This window comes from Hydra vulgaris, chromosome 09 (genome assembly GCF_038396675.1).
Source record: "Hydra vulgaris chromosome 09, alternate assembly HydraT2T_AEP".
NCBI classification, from domain to species: Eukaryota; Metazoa; Cnidaria; class Hydrozoa; order Anthoathecata; family Hydridae; genus Hydra; species Hydra vulgaris.
In genome coordinates, this window is record NC_088928.1 from 39,142,351 (window position 1) to 39,161,272 (window position 18,922).

An 18,922-nucleotide genomic window follows, 5' to 3' on the forward strand; every position below is an offset into this window, starting at 1 on the left:
GCTAGCTTTTCTAGCTGGTGGTCCTCGCGACAAATCTGCTGTCTTTCTCGTTATAAATATCACTTGGTAGTTGGTAGCCGATTTCCTACCGGAAATAAAAGGATCATCAAGAAAAAAAAAAAAAAGATAACTTGTATCGTGTGGTAAACAATTTAGAAAGCTAACTATCTTAGTGAAAAATTACTAATGACAAAAGTTGTGAGGCTTATATTCAGCAAGATCACTGCTTTTAGATTTAAGCCGTGTAATGGGCGTTGGAATTACCAAAACATTTCGTAATTGGTGAAAAAAAAGTTCAATATTTTCGGTAAGGATACTAAGAACTGAATAAATATATCGAAGAATATAACGTATAGTATCTGCTTTAAATATTATTTAAAATAAATATTTATAAAAACGTTGCACACGTCATAATGCTTTCGCTAATTAATAACATCTTTGCGTTATTTACGTCGTATCGCATACCCATTATATTATACGGCACAAGCAAGTTTGATAAAGATTTCCAATATTCTGGTTATAAATAAATATATATATATATATATATATATATATATATATATATATATATATATATATATATATATATATATATATATATATATATATATATATATATATATATATATATATATATATATATATATATGTAATGTAATCTTAATACATATAATAATATAATGTTCTAATATGATGACATAAACTTAAAGATAATAAATACTTTGATAAACACAATTGCTTTTATAATTTTTTTTTTAATTACAAAAAGGTTATTCCTGTTAAAAGGTTAAAGTCCCCGATATAAAAACAAATGTAACAATCAAATTTTTTATTTAGCATAATTAAAAATCTTAATCCGCATTTTATAAAACGGAATTATGTCAAAGATTATGTCAAAAAATCAAACGTCAAAAATAAAAAAATGACCTATTGTTTAGTTCTTCAAAATCTAAACAATCTCGGCAAAGGGTCCAAAGTCCATTAAAAACTCAACTGACGTTGAGATAGAAACCTCTGTAAAGTCTATAAAGTGCCTTTCTGTTCAAGTGTTCAAGTTTTTTTTTTTATTTCAAAAGATTGGTTTAACTTTTTAAATTAATCTCTCAATAAATGAGTTTCTAAAAGAACTAAAGATCGACATTTTTGTTCAGGTGCACAATTAGTATATTTTCTCTACCTTTTTTATATTTTATCTTACTTTCAAGGAAATTCAAATTTTGGGTATTAAGTAGTTGTTTACTTAATCATTTGTTACTCATTTATAAATTTAATTACTAATTAATAATAAATTTTGTAAAAAGTTATCTTTTTTATATATAACATGATATTTTTTATTTATTTAAGTTAAACAAGCATATGCTTTTCTTTTTTAAATATACTAGCAAAAAATTTTTTTTCAATGTAGACTTACTGATATTCGAATGAAATTAAATTTAGAAAACTATAACTAAAAGTAGAAAATTAAGTTATTTGTTAGTATATTATATATATAAAATATATCTGATAATTATCTAATGTTATTTTGATCTAATGAACTTTTCCCGATAAATCTGCAGTTAACCAGCTTAAAGTAGTTATATATTGTTTATTTATTGTTTTCTCATTAGTGGTGAATTTTAATACATGAAAGAATCTTTACTGGCTTCAGTACATACATCAATCATCTTATAGCCTGCTGCCGCAAAGAAGGACTAAAAAACTTTTTAGTCATTTTTGTTGCGGTTTTTAAAAAAATGATAAAACTTAATGTACTTCCGCATTATTTTAATTGTTTTAACTTTTAGATGGCATTAAAATGTAGCTTAATTGTTGAGGTCGCTTAAATGTTGTTAAAAGATACTTTTTTTTACCATAAAAGTCTCTTTTGACTACAATATAAGTATATATATATATATATATATATATATATATATATATATATATATATATATATATATATATATATATATATATATATATATATATATATATATCAACCCTCAGAATCAGATTCATAAAGTGTTTAATGTCTGCAAAAAAATGCCAACTTCATTTCTATGTTTTATGGTAACCCCTTTGTGTAAAATTTTTTTGCCAACTTAATGCTGATCTCTAACAGTTTGAGGTCAGCAGTTTATTGCCGGCCTCATTTTTTTCTAATTCTGAGGGTTGATATATATATATATATATATATATATATATATATATATATATATATATATATATATATATATATATATATATATATATATATAAACTGTTTATATTTAAAATTGTATATTTAGTGTTTTATCAATACCTAATTGATATCTGTTAGCCATGGCTGAAGCAAGAGCTGCTGCAAGTGAACCTCAAGTTCGATATCGAGCTGAAGGTACTAGCAAAGTTGAACAAGAATCTAGAGTAGCCAAAAGTGTGTACCAGGACTTGCTGTTGTGTGCATTTCGAACTAAGTAAACTCTTTGTTGTTGCTACAGCAAATGTTGCATACACGATAATATAGGTTTTAATTAAATTTATAAAGTTGTTTAATTTTCTATATTTAGGCGTCAAATCTACAATGGGCTTTGGCCTACATCTTGGGATAACTTATTAGCTGCATTAGTGATTGTCTTTGTTGCTATAACTATAGACCATCCAAAGCTAAATATGGTTACAAGTTATTTTTGGCAGTTTGGCAATTATATTCATCTTGATGACAGTTACAATTATTATTTTAGAGCTTTCATGATTTCTCTCTTATCATCAATTGTTTACTTTATTGTAATTCTTTATACGAGGCAGTATCTTCTAAGATTATTGTTGTCCTACAAAGGGTGGTTATGTAAGTAAAAAATGTTTAAAATTTGTTATTTGTTACCATACTCCAAATAATTATAAATTTTTGGTGTGTGTGTGTATTTCTTACAATTTAAGCACATTTTACTTTTCAAATAGTCTTTTATTTGGATTCAGAACAAAGCCTTAGTATTATATTGCTATGAATAAGAGTATGAAGTTTTTTTTTTTCTTTTGTATATAACATAATGCTTACTTTTTATGGCACATTTAATTTCTGCAGAATTCTTATTTAACGAATCAGAGTTATGATGTTACATCATGTTGTGCACTGTTTTTATTTTATTTAAAAAAAAATTCTTATAATCGGATTGTTCAATGCAGCAGTTCTAATAACAATTGTAAACAGACTTGAAAGTGGTCAATTTTGCAATAATTAGTTGATTATAAATACAATGATGGTCAACTAAACATATAAATTAAAGATATGCCTGTAATCAGTAAACTGCTGCAAAATGAGTGTGCAATATTGAAATCTGTTATTACAGACTAGAATTTTTGAGGAAAAATATTTGTGAGTTGTTATTGCAGGTTAAGATTTAATAAGCAAAATTGATATTTTTTCAGCAAGTACACATTGCAAGCATGCTGGTAATAGGAGAGGCATTTTCCCAATGCTGCAGCACTTGCACAGTCTCTCACTAGATACAATAATTAGTTGAACACAAAGACAAAAAAAAAAGACAAAAAAATAATTGAGTTTAAATGCAGATTTATAAACAAAATATGTAAACTGAATATGTGATTACTGTAAAATATAAAAATAAAAAACAAATTATAAAATCACTTTATTGAAACTAAAAAGTGTCTCAGTTTGGAAAAAAAAAAAGAAAGTGAATTATATAAAATAAACAAGTTAAAATTACTTTTGCATTCAAGCATGTTTTATTTTGGAATTTAATCATTAGGTGAGATTTTATTTTCAATTAGTATTATAATTTCGGACTATTTATTATGAGTTATACAGTATTTAATAACATAATTATCTCACAACTTGATTGCAAACTGCTTAGTTGTGCTGTGCCCTCCAATTTTTATACAAACAATAATGAATATAGATAACAAAGCAAATTTTTGAACCGGCTTAAAATCATTTTAGTTTAACAATGTATATGATTTTAAAATGATAAATGTATTTTTAAATTACGTTGCTCAGAGGATTCACGGTCCGGTCCAGGTTACAATGGTTTTATTTACAAATTTTCAAATTTGTAAATTAAAAAAAACAAAAAACTTTACATTAAATAGTCTTAATTTTATTGGAAATGTTAAAGTTGCAATATAAAAATGAAACTACGTTATGTTGCTCTATATTTTGTTTTTACACTGTTGCGCTGTTTGCAGTGCCAATTTAGAGCTATGTATTATATACATAATTTAGAGGTATGTACCATATACGAAGCTTAGAGGTATGTATTATATACATAGTTTCTAAAAACTAGTGGTTACTACTACTACTACTACTACTACTACTACTACTACTACTACTAATAATAATAATAATAATAATAATAATAATAATAATAATAATAATAATAATAATAATAATAATAATAATAGTTTTAACTAAAATAATAACTTAAATCATACTTAATCAGCTAATCATGTACTATATAAGGTATTTAATGCATTTTTCTAAGATTGCTTATTCTTCAGCTATTCTAGGTCATGCTTCATCAATATGCATTATCTAAAACACTAGACATATCTGTTTACAGTTTGTTTTTTGTCATTAAGTATATCATTGTTAAAAAATTGGGTTTTTTAAACTCGATCTAGACATGCCAAACTCTGAATCTTGAGGCTTATTAAGTTTTTTAAGCACATGATCCTATAAAATCCTCAGAGCAATATAACTTACTTTTGTGGTTTTAAAACCATATACATTGTTGAATTAAAATGATTTTAAGCCTGTGTCTTTAACTTTAGACTAAACTATTTGTTATTGTTATTATTGTTCCAGTTATTGTTATTATTGTTTGAGTAAGAAATCTAATTATTTTTTATTGATATCCCAGTAATAACTTGTTAAATAGTATTTAAAGGTTCTATAAATCATTAATCAATTAATAACTGATTAATGATTTATAGAACCTTTTTTCATAAGTTATAATGTTTAAACATGTTTTTAAAGAATGTTACACAAATATTCATTGTATTAGATATAGGTTCTAATTGTGTAGTACTCATTCCTAATATAAGTAATTATATTACAAAATTAAAAATCAATTTGTATCTCCATCAGAGAAGTAGTTAAAATAGTCGTTTAAACATGTTTTCAAATTTGTAGATCAACCACCTCGATCTCAAAGCATCGTTGTTTTAATTTGGAGTATCTTAGTGCGCATAGTAAGTGGAAGATCTCCTCGCTTATATGCTTATCAAAATAGTCTCCCAAGAATGAGTGTTCCTCCTCTTAAAAGTACTGTAAACAAACTTTTAACATCTGTTAAACCTGTTTTGGATGAGGCAGTCTACAAAAAGATGAAAGAAGATGCAAATGTGAGTCATTTTATGATAAACAATAATGATAACTAATGAGTTTTTTATTAGAGTAGTTTATGAAACTAAAATGTTTCAATTACTGCATATTCAGTTTTGTGTAAAAACAAATTTACTGAAATAGAGGTAGGTGTAAAATAGAGGTAGGTGGTAGCTTTAGTACATCAAACAATTGATGAGATTCGATAAGTAATATCCACACATTAAATAGATTTATTACCTAACATTAAAGAGATTTATTACTTAAATTGATATACTGGCTTACTATTTGATCATCTATAAAAGTTTGTTATTAGTATTATTCTATACATCATAGTGCTTAATTAATGTCGCTATATTTCATAGATTTATATTTCATAGATTTTCTTTCATATATGTATATATATGTATATATTTCATAAATTTTCTTTCAAAAAATATTGAGTTGCATTTTTTTTTATCTTCATATAACCATTCAATATACTAGAACTAAATCAACTAGCTTTTTAAAGAAAGCTCAATATTATTCCACTTGTCCATTAGACAAAGTGCTAATTGGGTTTTATTTTTTGAATGTTTTTTCACTATGCCTTCTTATACATTCTAGAAATGTTCAATGATTGTTTTATTTTTTCTTTGATGTCATGTTGAAAAAAAAAAGTTATGTTTCGGAGAAGATATGCACAAATTTCTTAGATGAGTAATTTTGATGTATTAAAAACCAGGTAGTTTATCTCTTTTTGAGATTAACTACCTGATAAGTATGCAGATATTAATTACAAAATTATTATAATAGAAAACTATAGCTGATCATTTTCAATAAGTAAGCAAAGAAATAAGTGTATAAATGTTTAACAACCATGGTTTCACACTTGTTTTGTTTGGAAAAGGTTTCTATACTGTTTTCATATTTAAATATAACATTATGAAAAAGCTAAAGCAACTTCTTACATCAAGATGTCCTTTCTGGTATGTTTTGCTGGTCATAACTGAATTCTTTTGTTATGATACCACCACTAGGAAGATTACCACCCAAAGTTTATGAGGTCTTCCTAATCTATTCACATCTTCCTACTCTATCCCCTATCAACAATTTTTTCTTCAACATGCCGTTTTTCCTTCTTTAGTCAATCAAGAAAAATGTCTAATTATCAAAAAATTCAATTTATAGAAAAAATGTTTCACAAGAATTGTTATAATTAATTATATAATAACTGTAGTTATTTTGCAACCGGGAAGTTACATTAACTACATTAAATTAAAAAATTAGTTGTGAAAAAGAATTCTTTATAATGAGGATAATTTCCATTTGGTCATTTGTTTTTGTAATTTTTTTAAATGTATTCATTTTTATGCCTGCATTTAGAAATTAATTCAGATTTTTTGAATAGTAAATTTTTTTGATCCATATGGATAATAATTTCAAATTTTTCTGGCAAACGTAGCATACATTTTTTAGAAATATTATTATAGGCAGACACAGTTTTTAGAATAGATCAATTTAATTATTATTAAATCAGATCAATTTAATTATTATTAAAATTAATATATTTTATATTTATTTTAAAATATATTTTGAAGGCATAGTCTTTTTTGTGTAATTTTTATGTTTAAAAGATTGTTTGTGGTTGGCATAACATTTTTTTAAATTTGCCTTTGGTTAAGCCAATATATTGTTTATCATGATTATTTTGTAAGAAAAACAAAATATTTGATATTTAACAAAATAGTTTCCTCACAAAATCCTACACCATTGAAGCCTATGAGCAATGCTAACTTTCGATAGAAACGGCTTCTTGATAGCCCACTGAGAATCTAAATTTTTCTACTCATATAAACAAAAAATTATAGATTTTCTTGAGATGTTGGTAATACTAGTTTCTAATTTTATCTCATCTGTAGAAATGTGGTGATTCTTAAGGGCAGCTTAAACAATGATTTATCTTCTCCGTTGTAGTTTTTTCTTTCTTCCTGATCCAGATTGACAGGTTGTTTTTCCGCTGTCATTTTACTTCTTCAAAAAATCTGTAATGATGCTTTTTCCACATCTAATCTTGCTTGAAATATCTCTATGAGTCATTCCAAATGATGACATCTCAATAATTCTTCCTTTCTTGGCATCATTCAGTACCATTTTTATTTATTAATTATATATATCTAGTTATTATATATCTAACCTGAAAAGTAGAAAATTTGCATATTGCATCATTAATGAATACATATAAGATTTTTTACATACACAGGGTAAGGTTTCGATTTCTCCTTTCTACATGCAGACTATATTTTTATTTTATTAAAAAATAATAAAATACTGTTAGAGCTATTTAATCATTATTATGAAATAAATCTAAATAAGAAATTGTTGAAAAAATAAAAATAAAATTAACATCAGTTCAATATGAAACTTATTTTTAATGTAAATGATAGGATAAAAAAAACTAAAAAAAACAATATATATTTAAAAAGCAGACATATGGCTTTAAACTTAAGTGAAATTCTTTCAAAACCTATTAAAAGTACACTTTTCCTCAGCGTGTATATATATATATATATATATATATATATATATATATATATATATATATATATATATATATATATATATATATATATATATATATATATATATATATATGTACAGGGTGTTAGCCAGAAAAAAAATTCATACAGCGTTTTAGCGAAATTGGGAATTTAGGTGCAGCTAAAAAAAAAATGGTCATTACATTCTGACATTTAAAAAAGTAGATGCAATTTTTTAGATACAATTAAGTTTCAATAAAAATTTTCTATTTTCTATTCTTATATTTAGGAATATTTTTATATTTTATAAATGTTTAACTATAATTATTTAACTTGTTTCATTTTGAGCAATTTTCGTCAGTTTTCATTTTTAAATTGCTTCTCTCCTTTGTTTAATATTGTTGAGAGAAAACTAGAACAAAAGACAATTGTTTGCAGTTCTAATGAATAAATTAATAAATTTATTTATTGAAACTTTGATTTATTTTAATTGCGTAAATCGCTTTTAAATACAGTTTTAAAAGGTTTAAATGATTAGTTACATATATTGTCTTCCTTTATTTTTATTTTCATTTTAAATTATAAATGTAAAAAAAATGCTTAATAGTATTTAATTTTTAACAAAACATTTTTGATGATTTCCAAGATCCTCTTGTACATTTTTAACTTGCTAAAACAACTTTTTAACGACAGTCGATAAAAAAAACTTTACATTTTACTTAGGAATGCCAGAATTTTACGGCTTTTACGAAGGAAAACACTAAAAAAAAAATTATTACAGGTTTGTAAAATCCATAAAATTGTAATTTTTGTAAAACCCAGACGTTTGACAACCCTAATTATATGGAAAGATTTCGAATATTTCAGATTTAAAATACTTAGTATTTTAAAACTAAAAATTTAAAATAGTTAAAAAAAATTTTTAACTTTCTTACGTAGGTAATCGTATTATTGTTCATCATATTTTATATTACAATTTTTATCATAAGATAAATTCAAATAGTAAAAAACTTATTTAAATCAATAGCTTAAAAGCTATTGCTACATTTAAAAATGAAAGTTAAATTAAAGTTTCCAAAATTTAAATAACCTTTTATTGAAAAATTAGTTGGCTCGCTAATTTCCGTCAAATATAATGCTACTTTTATTTAAATACTCGGTGTAGTTAAGGCGATTTACAAATTATTCGAATTTATTTATTTGAAATTGGCATGATTTTATAGGCGTATTATGTCCAAACAAAAGCTTTAGATGTTATATTTTTTTTCGCTTCAAGTTTTTTTAATATTTGAAGAATTTTTCTCTTTTTTATATAATTTTTTAATCCTTTTTACTACCCCTAATTGTGAATACAAAGAATTAGCTTTATATAGTTGTCAAAATACAATATTTCTATCAATTTTTACAAAAAATACAAGAATTCCGACCAAAAAAGAACTTGCAATCAAGAAAAAGCGCCAATAAACGTTAAAAGTTTTTAATCTATGATATTCATTTTACCTAAAAATTGTATTTATTTAAAATCTTATACAAATTTGGACAAGCGAATTAGGATTTTAAGAAGATTTAAAAAAAAAAAAAATCTACGGTCTGGGTTTTTTCTCTTCAAACATTTATATTTTATGATACTGCAAAATTTATCATTTTATTTTTTCCGTCTTTTCATGATTCACAGACCTGATCATTTAACGGAAATATGTAGTAGTCAACAAAATATCATACAGACGTTATAGTATTTTAAAATTGCCTTAACTACACCGAGTAAGTAACAAAGACATTTAAGGGGCAGATCAATTTTTTTCAATTTACAAATATGCATTAAATATCTACGTAAATTTTGAATTTGTAAATTAAAAAAAATTAATTATTGTAATTATTGTAAACATTGGTTAATAATTAATAATATTATAATGTTATTTAATTATCTTCTTTTATGTTTTACGCAAATATAACATATACAATACGTTTCATTGCAAGTTTTATTTTTGATTTTTTGTTGTTGTTATTTTCGGTTTACTTTACCAGCTAATTTATTTTACCGAAATTATTAATAAATCTTTTAATATAAAAACGTTATTAACTTATTTTATATTATAATATTTATTAATATGCAAATTTTATTTGTAACTTTCCTAAATTAAGATAAAAAGCAAGAATGTAAATAAAGAGTTTTTGAATAACAAAAATAAATTAATAAAATAATTTATTAAACATATTGAACAATTTTAACTGGAGAATAACTGACGTCAATTAAAAATTAAAACATTTTTTTTTCAACTTTTGAATGAATGATCTTCCTTGTTAATGACAACACTTTTTTTTTCACATTAAAAAATTGATCTTAATTCTTAATTGATTAACTTAATTAATTTCCTTGTCGCGCGTACTAATTGCGTTTTTTACTTGTCTAGCACAACAATTTAAATCTGAGACTGATTAAATTTTTTTTTTAACCGTTATCTTAAAAACCTTTGGGAATTTTAAACCAATTGGGAAACCGCGTTATACACGGCGCCATTAGGCTGGCTAACACCCTGATGTATAAATATAAGGGAATATATATATATATGTGTGTGTATATATATATATATATATATATGTGTGTGTGTGTGTATATATATATATATATATATGTGTGTGTGTATATATATATATATATATATATATATATATATATATATATATATATATATATATATATATATATATATATATATATATATATATTACTAAAATCTTACTTGAGTTGTCTGTTATTGTTATTGGTAGTCTAGTACCATTTTCATTTTTTGTTTTTAACTGTTTTGAACTCAACAAGTTATTTAGGTCTGATCATTTATTTTGATTTAAAATCAATCTATTGTTTGTTTAAATTTAGTATGTATGAAGTAGATTCTTTTTGACTTTTTTTTTGAAAAAAGTGAAATTTTGTCATATAAATAATGATAAAGAAATAATGTATTCTTTATTATAAATAATCTTTTAAATCTTATTAAAATTTAGGAATTTTTGTCAACAATTGGTCCTAAACTACAATGGATTCTGCAGTTAAAATCTTGGTGGGCACCAAATTTTTGCACTGATTGGTGGTAAGTTAATTTTTAAAAGTCAAGTTTTAAAAACTTTTTATAGTTTAAACATTTTGTATAGTAAAAAGTAATTAAATTTTCAAACTGAATAAAATCACTGAATAAACAAATATTTAGCTTGCAATAAATATTTAAAGTGTAAAATTATGCATTTGAGCAAAATCAACCCATGCTCAATGCATGCATTCCATATCAATTCCAGACATAGCAGAGATAAAACACATAAAGTTGATAATTAATAAACACATAAAGTTGATAAATAAAGAAGTTGAACAAGAATAATTTTTAATTTAAATTTGACATTTTGGAAGACTTGAAAGAGTTCTTTTACAATTGGATGCCCTTTCTGCCATTAACCTGTTAACATGAATATATATATTTTATATGTTCATATATATGCACATATATATGTACATATATATGTTCATATATATGTACATATAAAATATATATATGTACATATAAAATAAAGGTGTGTATATAAATGCACATGCATTTATATACACACCTTTATAAATGTTTATATTATATTTGATATATTTATATTATATTTTTGTATGAAAGTAATTTTTTTTAAGGGAAAAATATGTTTATTTAATGGGGCGTGATCCTATTGCAATAAACAGTAATTATTACTGCCTTGATCAAGGAGGTTGGATTCCCACTCGGATACAGACAGCTCGTGCAGCTGGTTTTACTTGTTTGTTATTAGACTTTAAGCGACTAATTGAAACAGAAAAACTTGAGCCACTCGCTATTCGGAATACTATACCTCTATGTATGATTCAATATCTGAGAATGTTTGGCACAACCAGGTAAGACAGTAGTTTTAATATGCAGAACCCACGAAATCTATTAATTTCTAATACATAAAAAATGTTTAATTTTTGCAATTTTTGTGAAGAAAATATAAAATAAGTTAAAATATCAATCAATAAATTTGAATTTAAAAAATAATTTAATTTAAAATAAGTTTAAAATTAAAAATTATTAAATTAATCAAAATTATCAAGTAAAAATTGTCATCATTATTATAAGAGTGTAACTATTCATCAATATAGGAATTACAAATATAATCCATTCTTCAATATAGGAAATTGAAACCTCAGATGCTTCTTTCCAGAAGGCAGGAAAACAAGATTCAGTTAAGATCTTGTTAATTATTAGGTAACCAAAAAAGTTCGTGCGGTTTTTGGTAATTGAATTGTTTTAAGCATTTTTTACAACACCCACATCGCTCAAGGCAAGTAGCTTTGTTGCGTAATAGAACGCGTGTGTCACGCGCAGTTGCTGCATATATAGTGTAGGCTTGTAACGAGCTTACAGGAAAGGTTTTGTGTAAAGAAAGGATGGCAACCCAACCAACGATTATTCGATCTTGCTTACTTTACGAGTTCAAACTTGGAAGGAATGCAACACAAGCGGCCAAAAATATCTGCACAGCATTTGGAGAAGGTACAGTAAGTGAACGCACAGCACAGAAGTGGTTTCAGTGATTCTCTTCGGGAGATGAGTCCATCGAAGACCTGCCGCGTTCTGGACGCCCATTGTTGGTTGATGAGGATGAACTGAAGGACGCTGTCGAGTCTGACTCCAGCCAAACTTGGCAAGAACTTGCAGTGAGGTTTGCTGTGAGTGTTGAAACCATCCGCCTGCATCTGCATGCGATTGGGAAAGCGTGGAAGCTGAGTCGGTGGGTTCCGCACAAATTGTCGATCGACAACAAGAAGCAACGGCTTACGATCTGCACATCACTCTTATCACGCCACAATATTGAGCCTTTTCTTGATCGTTTATTGACATGCGACGAAAAATGGATTGTGTACAACAATACCAAGCGTTGCTACCATTGGTTGTCCCCTGATGACCCCATCCCAAAGACACCCAAGCCCAATCTCCACGAGCGGAAGGTTTTGCTCTGCATTTGGTGGACTACAGCTGGTGTGGTGCATTACGAGCTGCTCCCAACAGGCCAAACCATTACTGGACTGGTCTACTCAGCACAGCTGCAATGAGTTCACGACCTGTTGCTTGTAAAGCAGCCTGCACTGGTGCACAGGAGAGGAGTTCTGCTTCTCCACGACAACGCGAGACCGCACACTGCTCGCGTGACTCAGGACAAGCTCCAAAGCCTTGGTTGGGAGAGTTTGCCTCATCCACCATACTCGCCAGACCTCTCCCCTACTGATTTCCTTTTTTTCCTTTCCCTGGGAAATCATTTAAAAGGACAGCAGTTCCGAGACCAGGACGCGGTTGAAATGGAGTTGAAAGCTTTTATAGACTCAAAGGACTGAGAATTTTTTAGAAGTGGAATAAATAAGCTTGTTTTACGTTGGGAAAAGGTTTTAGATGCTAATGGTGACTATTTTGATAAATAAATGTACTTACTTTTGTCGTTTTGTGTGTTTTTATTATATACGGAAAAACCGCACGAACTTTTTTGGTTACGTGATAGTTTATAGAGTATTAAAGAGAATTCTGGTGAAAACATCAGTAATTCTGTGGCAGGAGTTTTATCAAGACCAGAAGATGTAGAGTTTAAATCAGAAATAACTTTAGCAACAGAATCCAGAGTGATTTGGGTGACTACAACAGATAAAAATGGACCTGTTTTTATAGGTTGTAAGAAAGAATGTGGTTATTAAAATTCAAGGGATGAATTAGAGGAAATGCCTTTCGCAAATATTTCTGCCTTCTTCTTGGGAGAGGTATTAAGATCAGAACCATGTATGAGAGATGGAATGTTAGACTTGTTAATGATACTATGACATATTTGTCAGGTATAACGATATACTTGAAACTGATATAATTGCTTTTATGCCTTCTTAAATCCAGGAGACTATAAAGGTGATGTATTTTTTAGCAGAGAGTTTAAAAACATAATCCTAAAAATATCAATCTGAAATCTTATGTCTTTATAGATAATGATAAATCAGCCTAACAGGAATCTCTTTAATATATTGGGAAACTTAAGTAGTTTTTGATAGGTTAACTTTTGTTAAATTTAACAAAAATAATGTTAGTTTAAGTTGGATGAGTTCTTAAAAATTGATCTAATTTTCGGAATTTTTTTTAGAGCTACTTAAAACTTAATATCAATAAGTTGGTTATGTTGAAAACAGATCAGTTAAAAAACAAATTTGAAAAAGGCAAAAATGCAGATAATTTATGAAGATTTTATAGTAAAATAACATAAAGTATGCTTTAAACAATATAAAGATATAACAAAACTTTTTTTTTAATTGCATTTTGTTATTACATAGTTTTATAAAAGTAATAACTTCACTTAAATGGCTTCTGAATCTTTTCTATTAATCTTATATATATATATATATTTTTTTATTCACCTCCTCAAGGCCGAGAAGGCCACTACAGATGAGCAGGCTACTTAATAGTGGTTATAACCCTCTCTCAACTCTATAACTCCGAAATACGAACCTTAAGGAACAAGGCCGCTGTGCGGAGAAATAACTTGAGCTCGGTACTACCAGGGACATGGTGGGGATCGAACTCGGAACCTCTCGCCTATGAAGCGAGCGCTTTACCACTACACCACTACCGCATATATATATATATATATATATATATATATATATATATATATATATATATATATATATATATATATATATATATATATACACACACACTACTGGCAATTAATTTGAGACCAGTGATGAGAAAACAGTAATTCTATTAAAAATTAATTAAACCTATTATATTTTCGTTTATGTTTTTTTCGATCTCAGTGAATAAAGAAACTACAAATTAGTTCATGAAAAATACTTTATTTAGTTTTCTTCACAAATATTTCTAACAAATTGAAAACACACATACTGGCATACGAAAGATTAATTTGTTTAAAATTTCCATGGTTACAGCTTTCCAAGCCTTTTGCAGTAACTCCCATAAATGTTCCTCACATTTTACTTGGAATTTCTTCACATACCGGTCTATTTCATCCCAAAGAAGCTCAATGGGATTGAGGTCTGGTGACTGCACAGGCCAGTCCATTAAAGTAATTGTTTTTTCTTGTACTAGTTGATTCAGATAGTTTGTACAAAGTTTAGATTTGTGTTTGGTTCATTATCTTGCATAAAAACAGGCTGGCGTCGAACCACCATTTGATGAGCAGATGGAATGGCACGATTCTCCAAAATTTCTCTGTATTGCTCCTTTTTCATAATTCCACGAACTCTGATCAAATCTCCTATTTTGTGACCTGCAACCCCATACCATTATTGAACCTCCTCCATGCTTAACAGTAGGCACAATGCACTGCGGAATGTAATGTTCATTCTGGTGCCGGCATACAAATATTCTTCTCTTGTTGCCAAATAATTCAAACTTGGACTCATTGCTCCATACTACTGTTTTCCAGTGACTTATTGTCCAGTTGGCATGTTTGTGAGCCCATTGTAGTTGTTTCACCTTGTTTGCTTTCCTTAGCAATGGTTTTTTGGCAGCTACATGCTCTCTAGGTCCAGCTTTCATCAAATGGTTTCTTATTGTCCAGACACAAACAAGTTTTTCAGCATTTTCATTGTATTCTCTCATTATTTGTGGAGCTGTTAATTTTCTGCTTGGCATAGATAATCTTGTAATACGACGATCACCATGTTCATCTATCTTTCTAGGCTGTCCAGGTCATTGTAAGTCACAATATTGACCAGTTTCCTTGAAACGCTTGATTGTATTGTGAACTCCAGTCTTTGATATTTTCATTCTTTCAGCAATTTTTCTTTCTAAAACACCTTCTTCATCAAGTAAAACAATGCGAACTCTCTGTTCAAAGCTTAATTCTCGAACTGGAGCCATTTTAGCATGACAAAATAGAAACTAAAAAAAAATAAACAGTTAAAATAATACAATATTTGTATATTCATTTGCAAGTCATTATATACTATATTGGATCTACATAAAGTATCTTCAAAAAGCTACCAATGAGAAAAAAAGATATTTTCAATATCAATTACAAGTCATTAATCAAAATTAAGCAACAGTTAAAAATAATATTTGTATTGTCTTTTATGCTGGATGAACTCAGCACATACACTTTTGTATACTTTTGTACATAAGCAAATTTTTGGGTGAAAAAATGCCCATATTCTATTCTATCCACTTATTTATTGTGCTCTATTTATTTTTTTATACATATATATATATATATATATATATATATATATATATATATATATATATATATATACATATATACATATATATATATACATTAGGGCTGTCCAAAAAAAATTTTTTTTTCAGATTTGATTGCATAGTTGTTTATTTTGTGCCATTTGACATAGTAATTAACTGTGCAAAAAATCTTTCCAATCAGATAATGTTTAGGGGGTGCTCAATGACCATAAAGTTTTACGAAAAATGTGAAAAACATGGAAAAAGTAACAAAGTTCCACAAATTTCTAAAACCCGGTTAATTAGATTTTTCAGATTTGATCAGTTTTAATTATCTCTAAATATTAAATTCTGAATACAAATTACAATCCACATCCACTTTAGACTGGTTTATTAGCAGAGAAATTAATGAAATAAAATACTGCAATACGACTAAAGTTCTGCGGTTTTTGTTATATCAGAATTTTTCCAAAATAAAACACTAGGATTTTTGACTCTTTGTCATTGATTAAAATACGAATTATAAACAAAAAAACATATGAGCAATTAACATTTAATTATCGTAATGTTATAGTTCGTGCAATGTTAATGCTAGCGAGGACTATAACTCTTCAGAGTACACTTTCTGGCATCTGGCACTCGCTTTCTGTGATCCTCAACCACCTGAATTAACCTCTGCATTTCAGATTCATTCCTTGTAATTGATTCATTAAACATCGACATTAAAGCCACAGATCGTTCGGCAGCATCATTTACTACTTTCAATGAATATACTAAATTTTTTCCTTCTTGGTATTCTGGGGAATCATTCCAGGTAGCTGGATCGTTGTTGAACAGAAAATCAATATCAACCTTCATTGACCGCAACGCACTTGCTGAAACTGATGTCACCAGCATGTCCAAGTTTTCTTCTCTAGACTTTCAATGTTCTTTAATTTGATCAACCTTTCAGACCAGTTCTCACCGTGAAATTTCATGTTGGAAATCATTTTTCGCTTCTCTTCCGTTTGAAGTTTGTTTGAAAACAAAGCTAGTGGGACCAATTCTGGTGAAAGGTACCACAAATGGTTTTGAAAGTTCTTGACTGCTGCTTCGGAAATCGTTTTATTCACAAATGCAAACTGCTTAAGTTGCTGAAACAGAAACAAGTCATTAACTGGAGCATCGCTGGCATTTGTGCATGATATCCAAGATTTTACATAAACCAGACTAGCAAATAAGCAAAATTCACAGAGATTTTTTTCCTCTTTTGTGATCAACTTGAACTCTTCACGAAATAAATAAATCTTAAAACAATAAATAACCTTGGCCATCCAGCGAGCCATGTGATAAGCACCAGGGATCTTGAAATGATAATTTTTCTCTTCTTGATCAGGCAGTTTTCCAAGTATTAACAGACAGAGATCCATGATTTCTTTGTAGTCATCCCTTGGCATTTTAACATGCAGGTTTTCTTTGAGGAATGCAATCACTTCATTTTGTAGTTCTTGCACCAGGGGTATTTTCATTCGAATGTCATCCAGAGGTTTAAAATTTCCTTGATTAACTTTGGGCCAATATTGCTGAAATCTCTGGAAAAGAGGTATGTTGGGACCAGATGATGGTCCAAATAGTGATCCAAACACTCCTGCTACTATGATCTTATGAACATGGTGTCTGCAAGCGAAATATAACAAATTTCTACCTATATGTTTCTCTAGAACTACACATGCACCATTTTTGGAGCCAGTGTTAGAGGCTGTAGTATCAAAACTCATTCCAATAACATCACCAATTATGTCCCAGAAATTAAGCAGATGAATAACTGCTTTTGCTTGGGCTTCTCCAGTTCCAGCTGATAGTTTTGCTATTCCAAGTATTTTGTCAACATTGTGACCTGTCACACCTACAGATAGCCGGTCAACAATTGCTTTAGGGGCTGCAGAATTTGTACGATCTATCATCAGTTTGCCATCCCAGTGGACGATTAATGGTGGTTTGTCCAAATCGCAGAATTCAGTTCGAACAGTGGCTTCAATATTTGATCGATGATAGGTTCGTTTTCTACGGACTGTAGAACGTGACAATGATCCATCATCGAGGTTCTGTCCACCAGCCCTTGCAATTGCTGCTGCTAGTATAGTAAATTTTGTGTCAGATAGATTAATTCTGTCTAATGTTGATGAAACATCAGGCGAGTCAAGAATTGTATCTAAGATATCATTATATCATTGTCAATTTGGAGTACTTGCTAAACTTGATTCAGCTGACCCTGAAGAACTTGCTTTACTGACTTGTTGTTTGTAATAAACAGGGATTTCTATCTCAAAATCTCTATCAACCATTTTGTCATTATCAACAGCATCGTTATCGTTGTCATCACTATAACTTTCGTCATGTAAAGGTTCAATAACAGGAACTATTGCACTCGCACCAGATTGTCTTTGCTCTTCTTTTAGCTTTCATTCTCTCTCTGCTTGTTTCCTTGCTTCATTTCTTTCTTCTAATTTTGAAAGTTCTTTGTCCTCTCCAAACATCACCATTTTTCTCTGACATCTCTGATCCAATAAAAATTCTTTATCTTCTTCAATTCTGATCATGGTTTCAGCATCCTTGTGGGCAATGTCAAAAAGTAGGCCAATGGTGTCTGTAAATGATTTCTCTCTCGATTTCTGAGAATCTGACAATCTGGATTTTTTTTTTTTTATTAATTTAAATTCCTCGACTAAAGTTTTCAACTTTAAGACTACATTCGGATGAAATGCTGTCGGAATACGGGCTTTATTCCAAATAATAATCAGTTCATCAACAGTTGTTTTAAGACTTTCAGGCACTGACTTTTTGGTTGAATTAAGATGATAAAAAAATGTTTTTAAAACATCAGATGTTAAGGGAAGAAC

At 28.1% G+C, this 18,922-nt stretch overlaps 1 protein-coding gene across 1 annotated transcript in view; it reads left to right on the plus strand.

Moving 5' to 3' along the window:
* The first annotated feature begins 809 nt into the window (after positions 1–809).
* The window catches only part of LOC100206022 (carnitine O-palmitoyltransferase 1, liver isoform), a 34,219-nt gene continuing 16,106 nt past the window's right edge, over positions 810–18,922 (plus strand). Inside the window, exons 1-6 of the mRNA XM_065805656.1 lie at positions 810–1,151; positions 2,265–2,432; positions 2,526–2,803; positions 5,108–5,319; positions 10,822–10,907; positions 11,486–11,722. Of these exons, the coding sequence (XP_065661728.1) occupies positions 2,299–2,432; positions 2,526–2,803; positions 5,108–5,319; positions 10,822–10,907; positions 11,486–11,722 (947 nt within the window). The 5' untranslated portion in view covers positions 810–1,151; positions 2,265–2,298. The remainder of the gene's footprint in view (positions 1,152–2,264; positions 2,433–2,525; positions 2,804–5,107; positions 5,320–10,821; positions 10,908–11,485; positions 11,723–18,922) is intronic.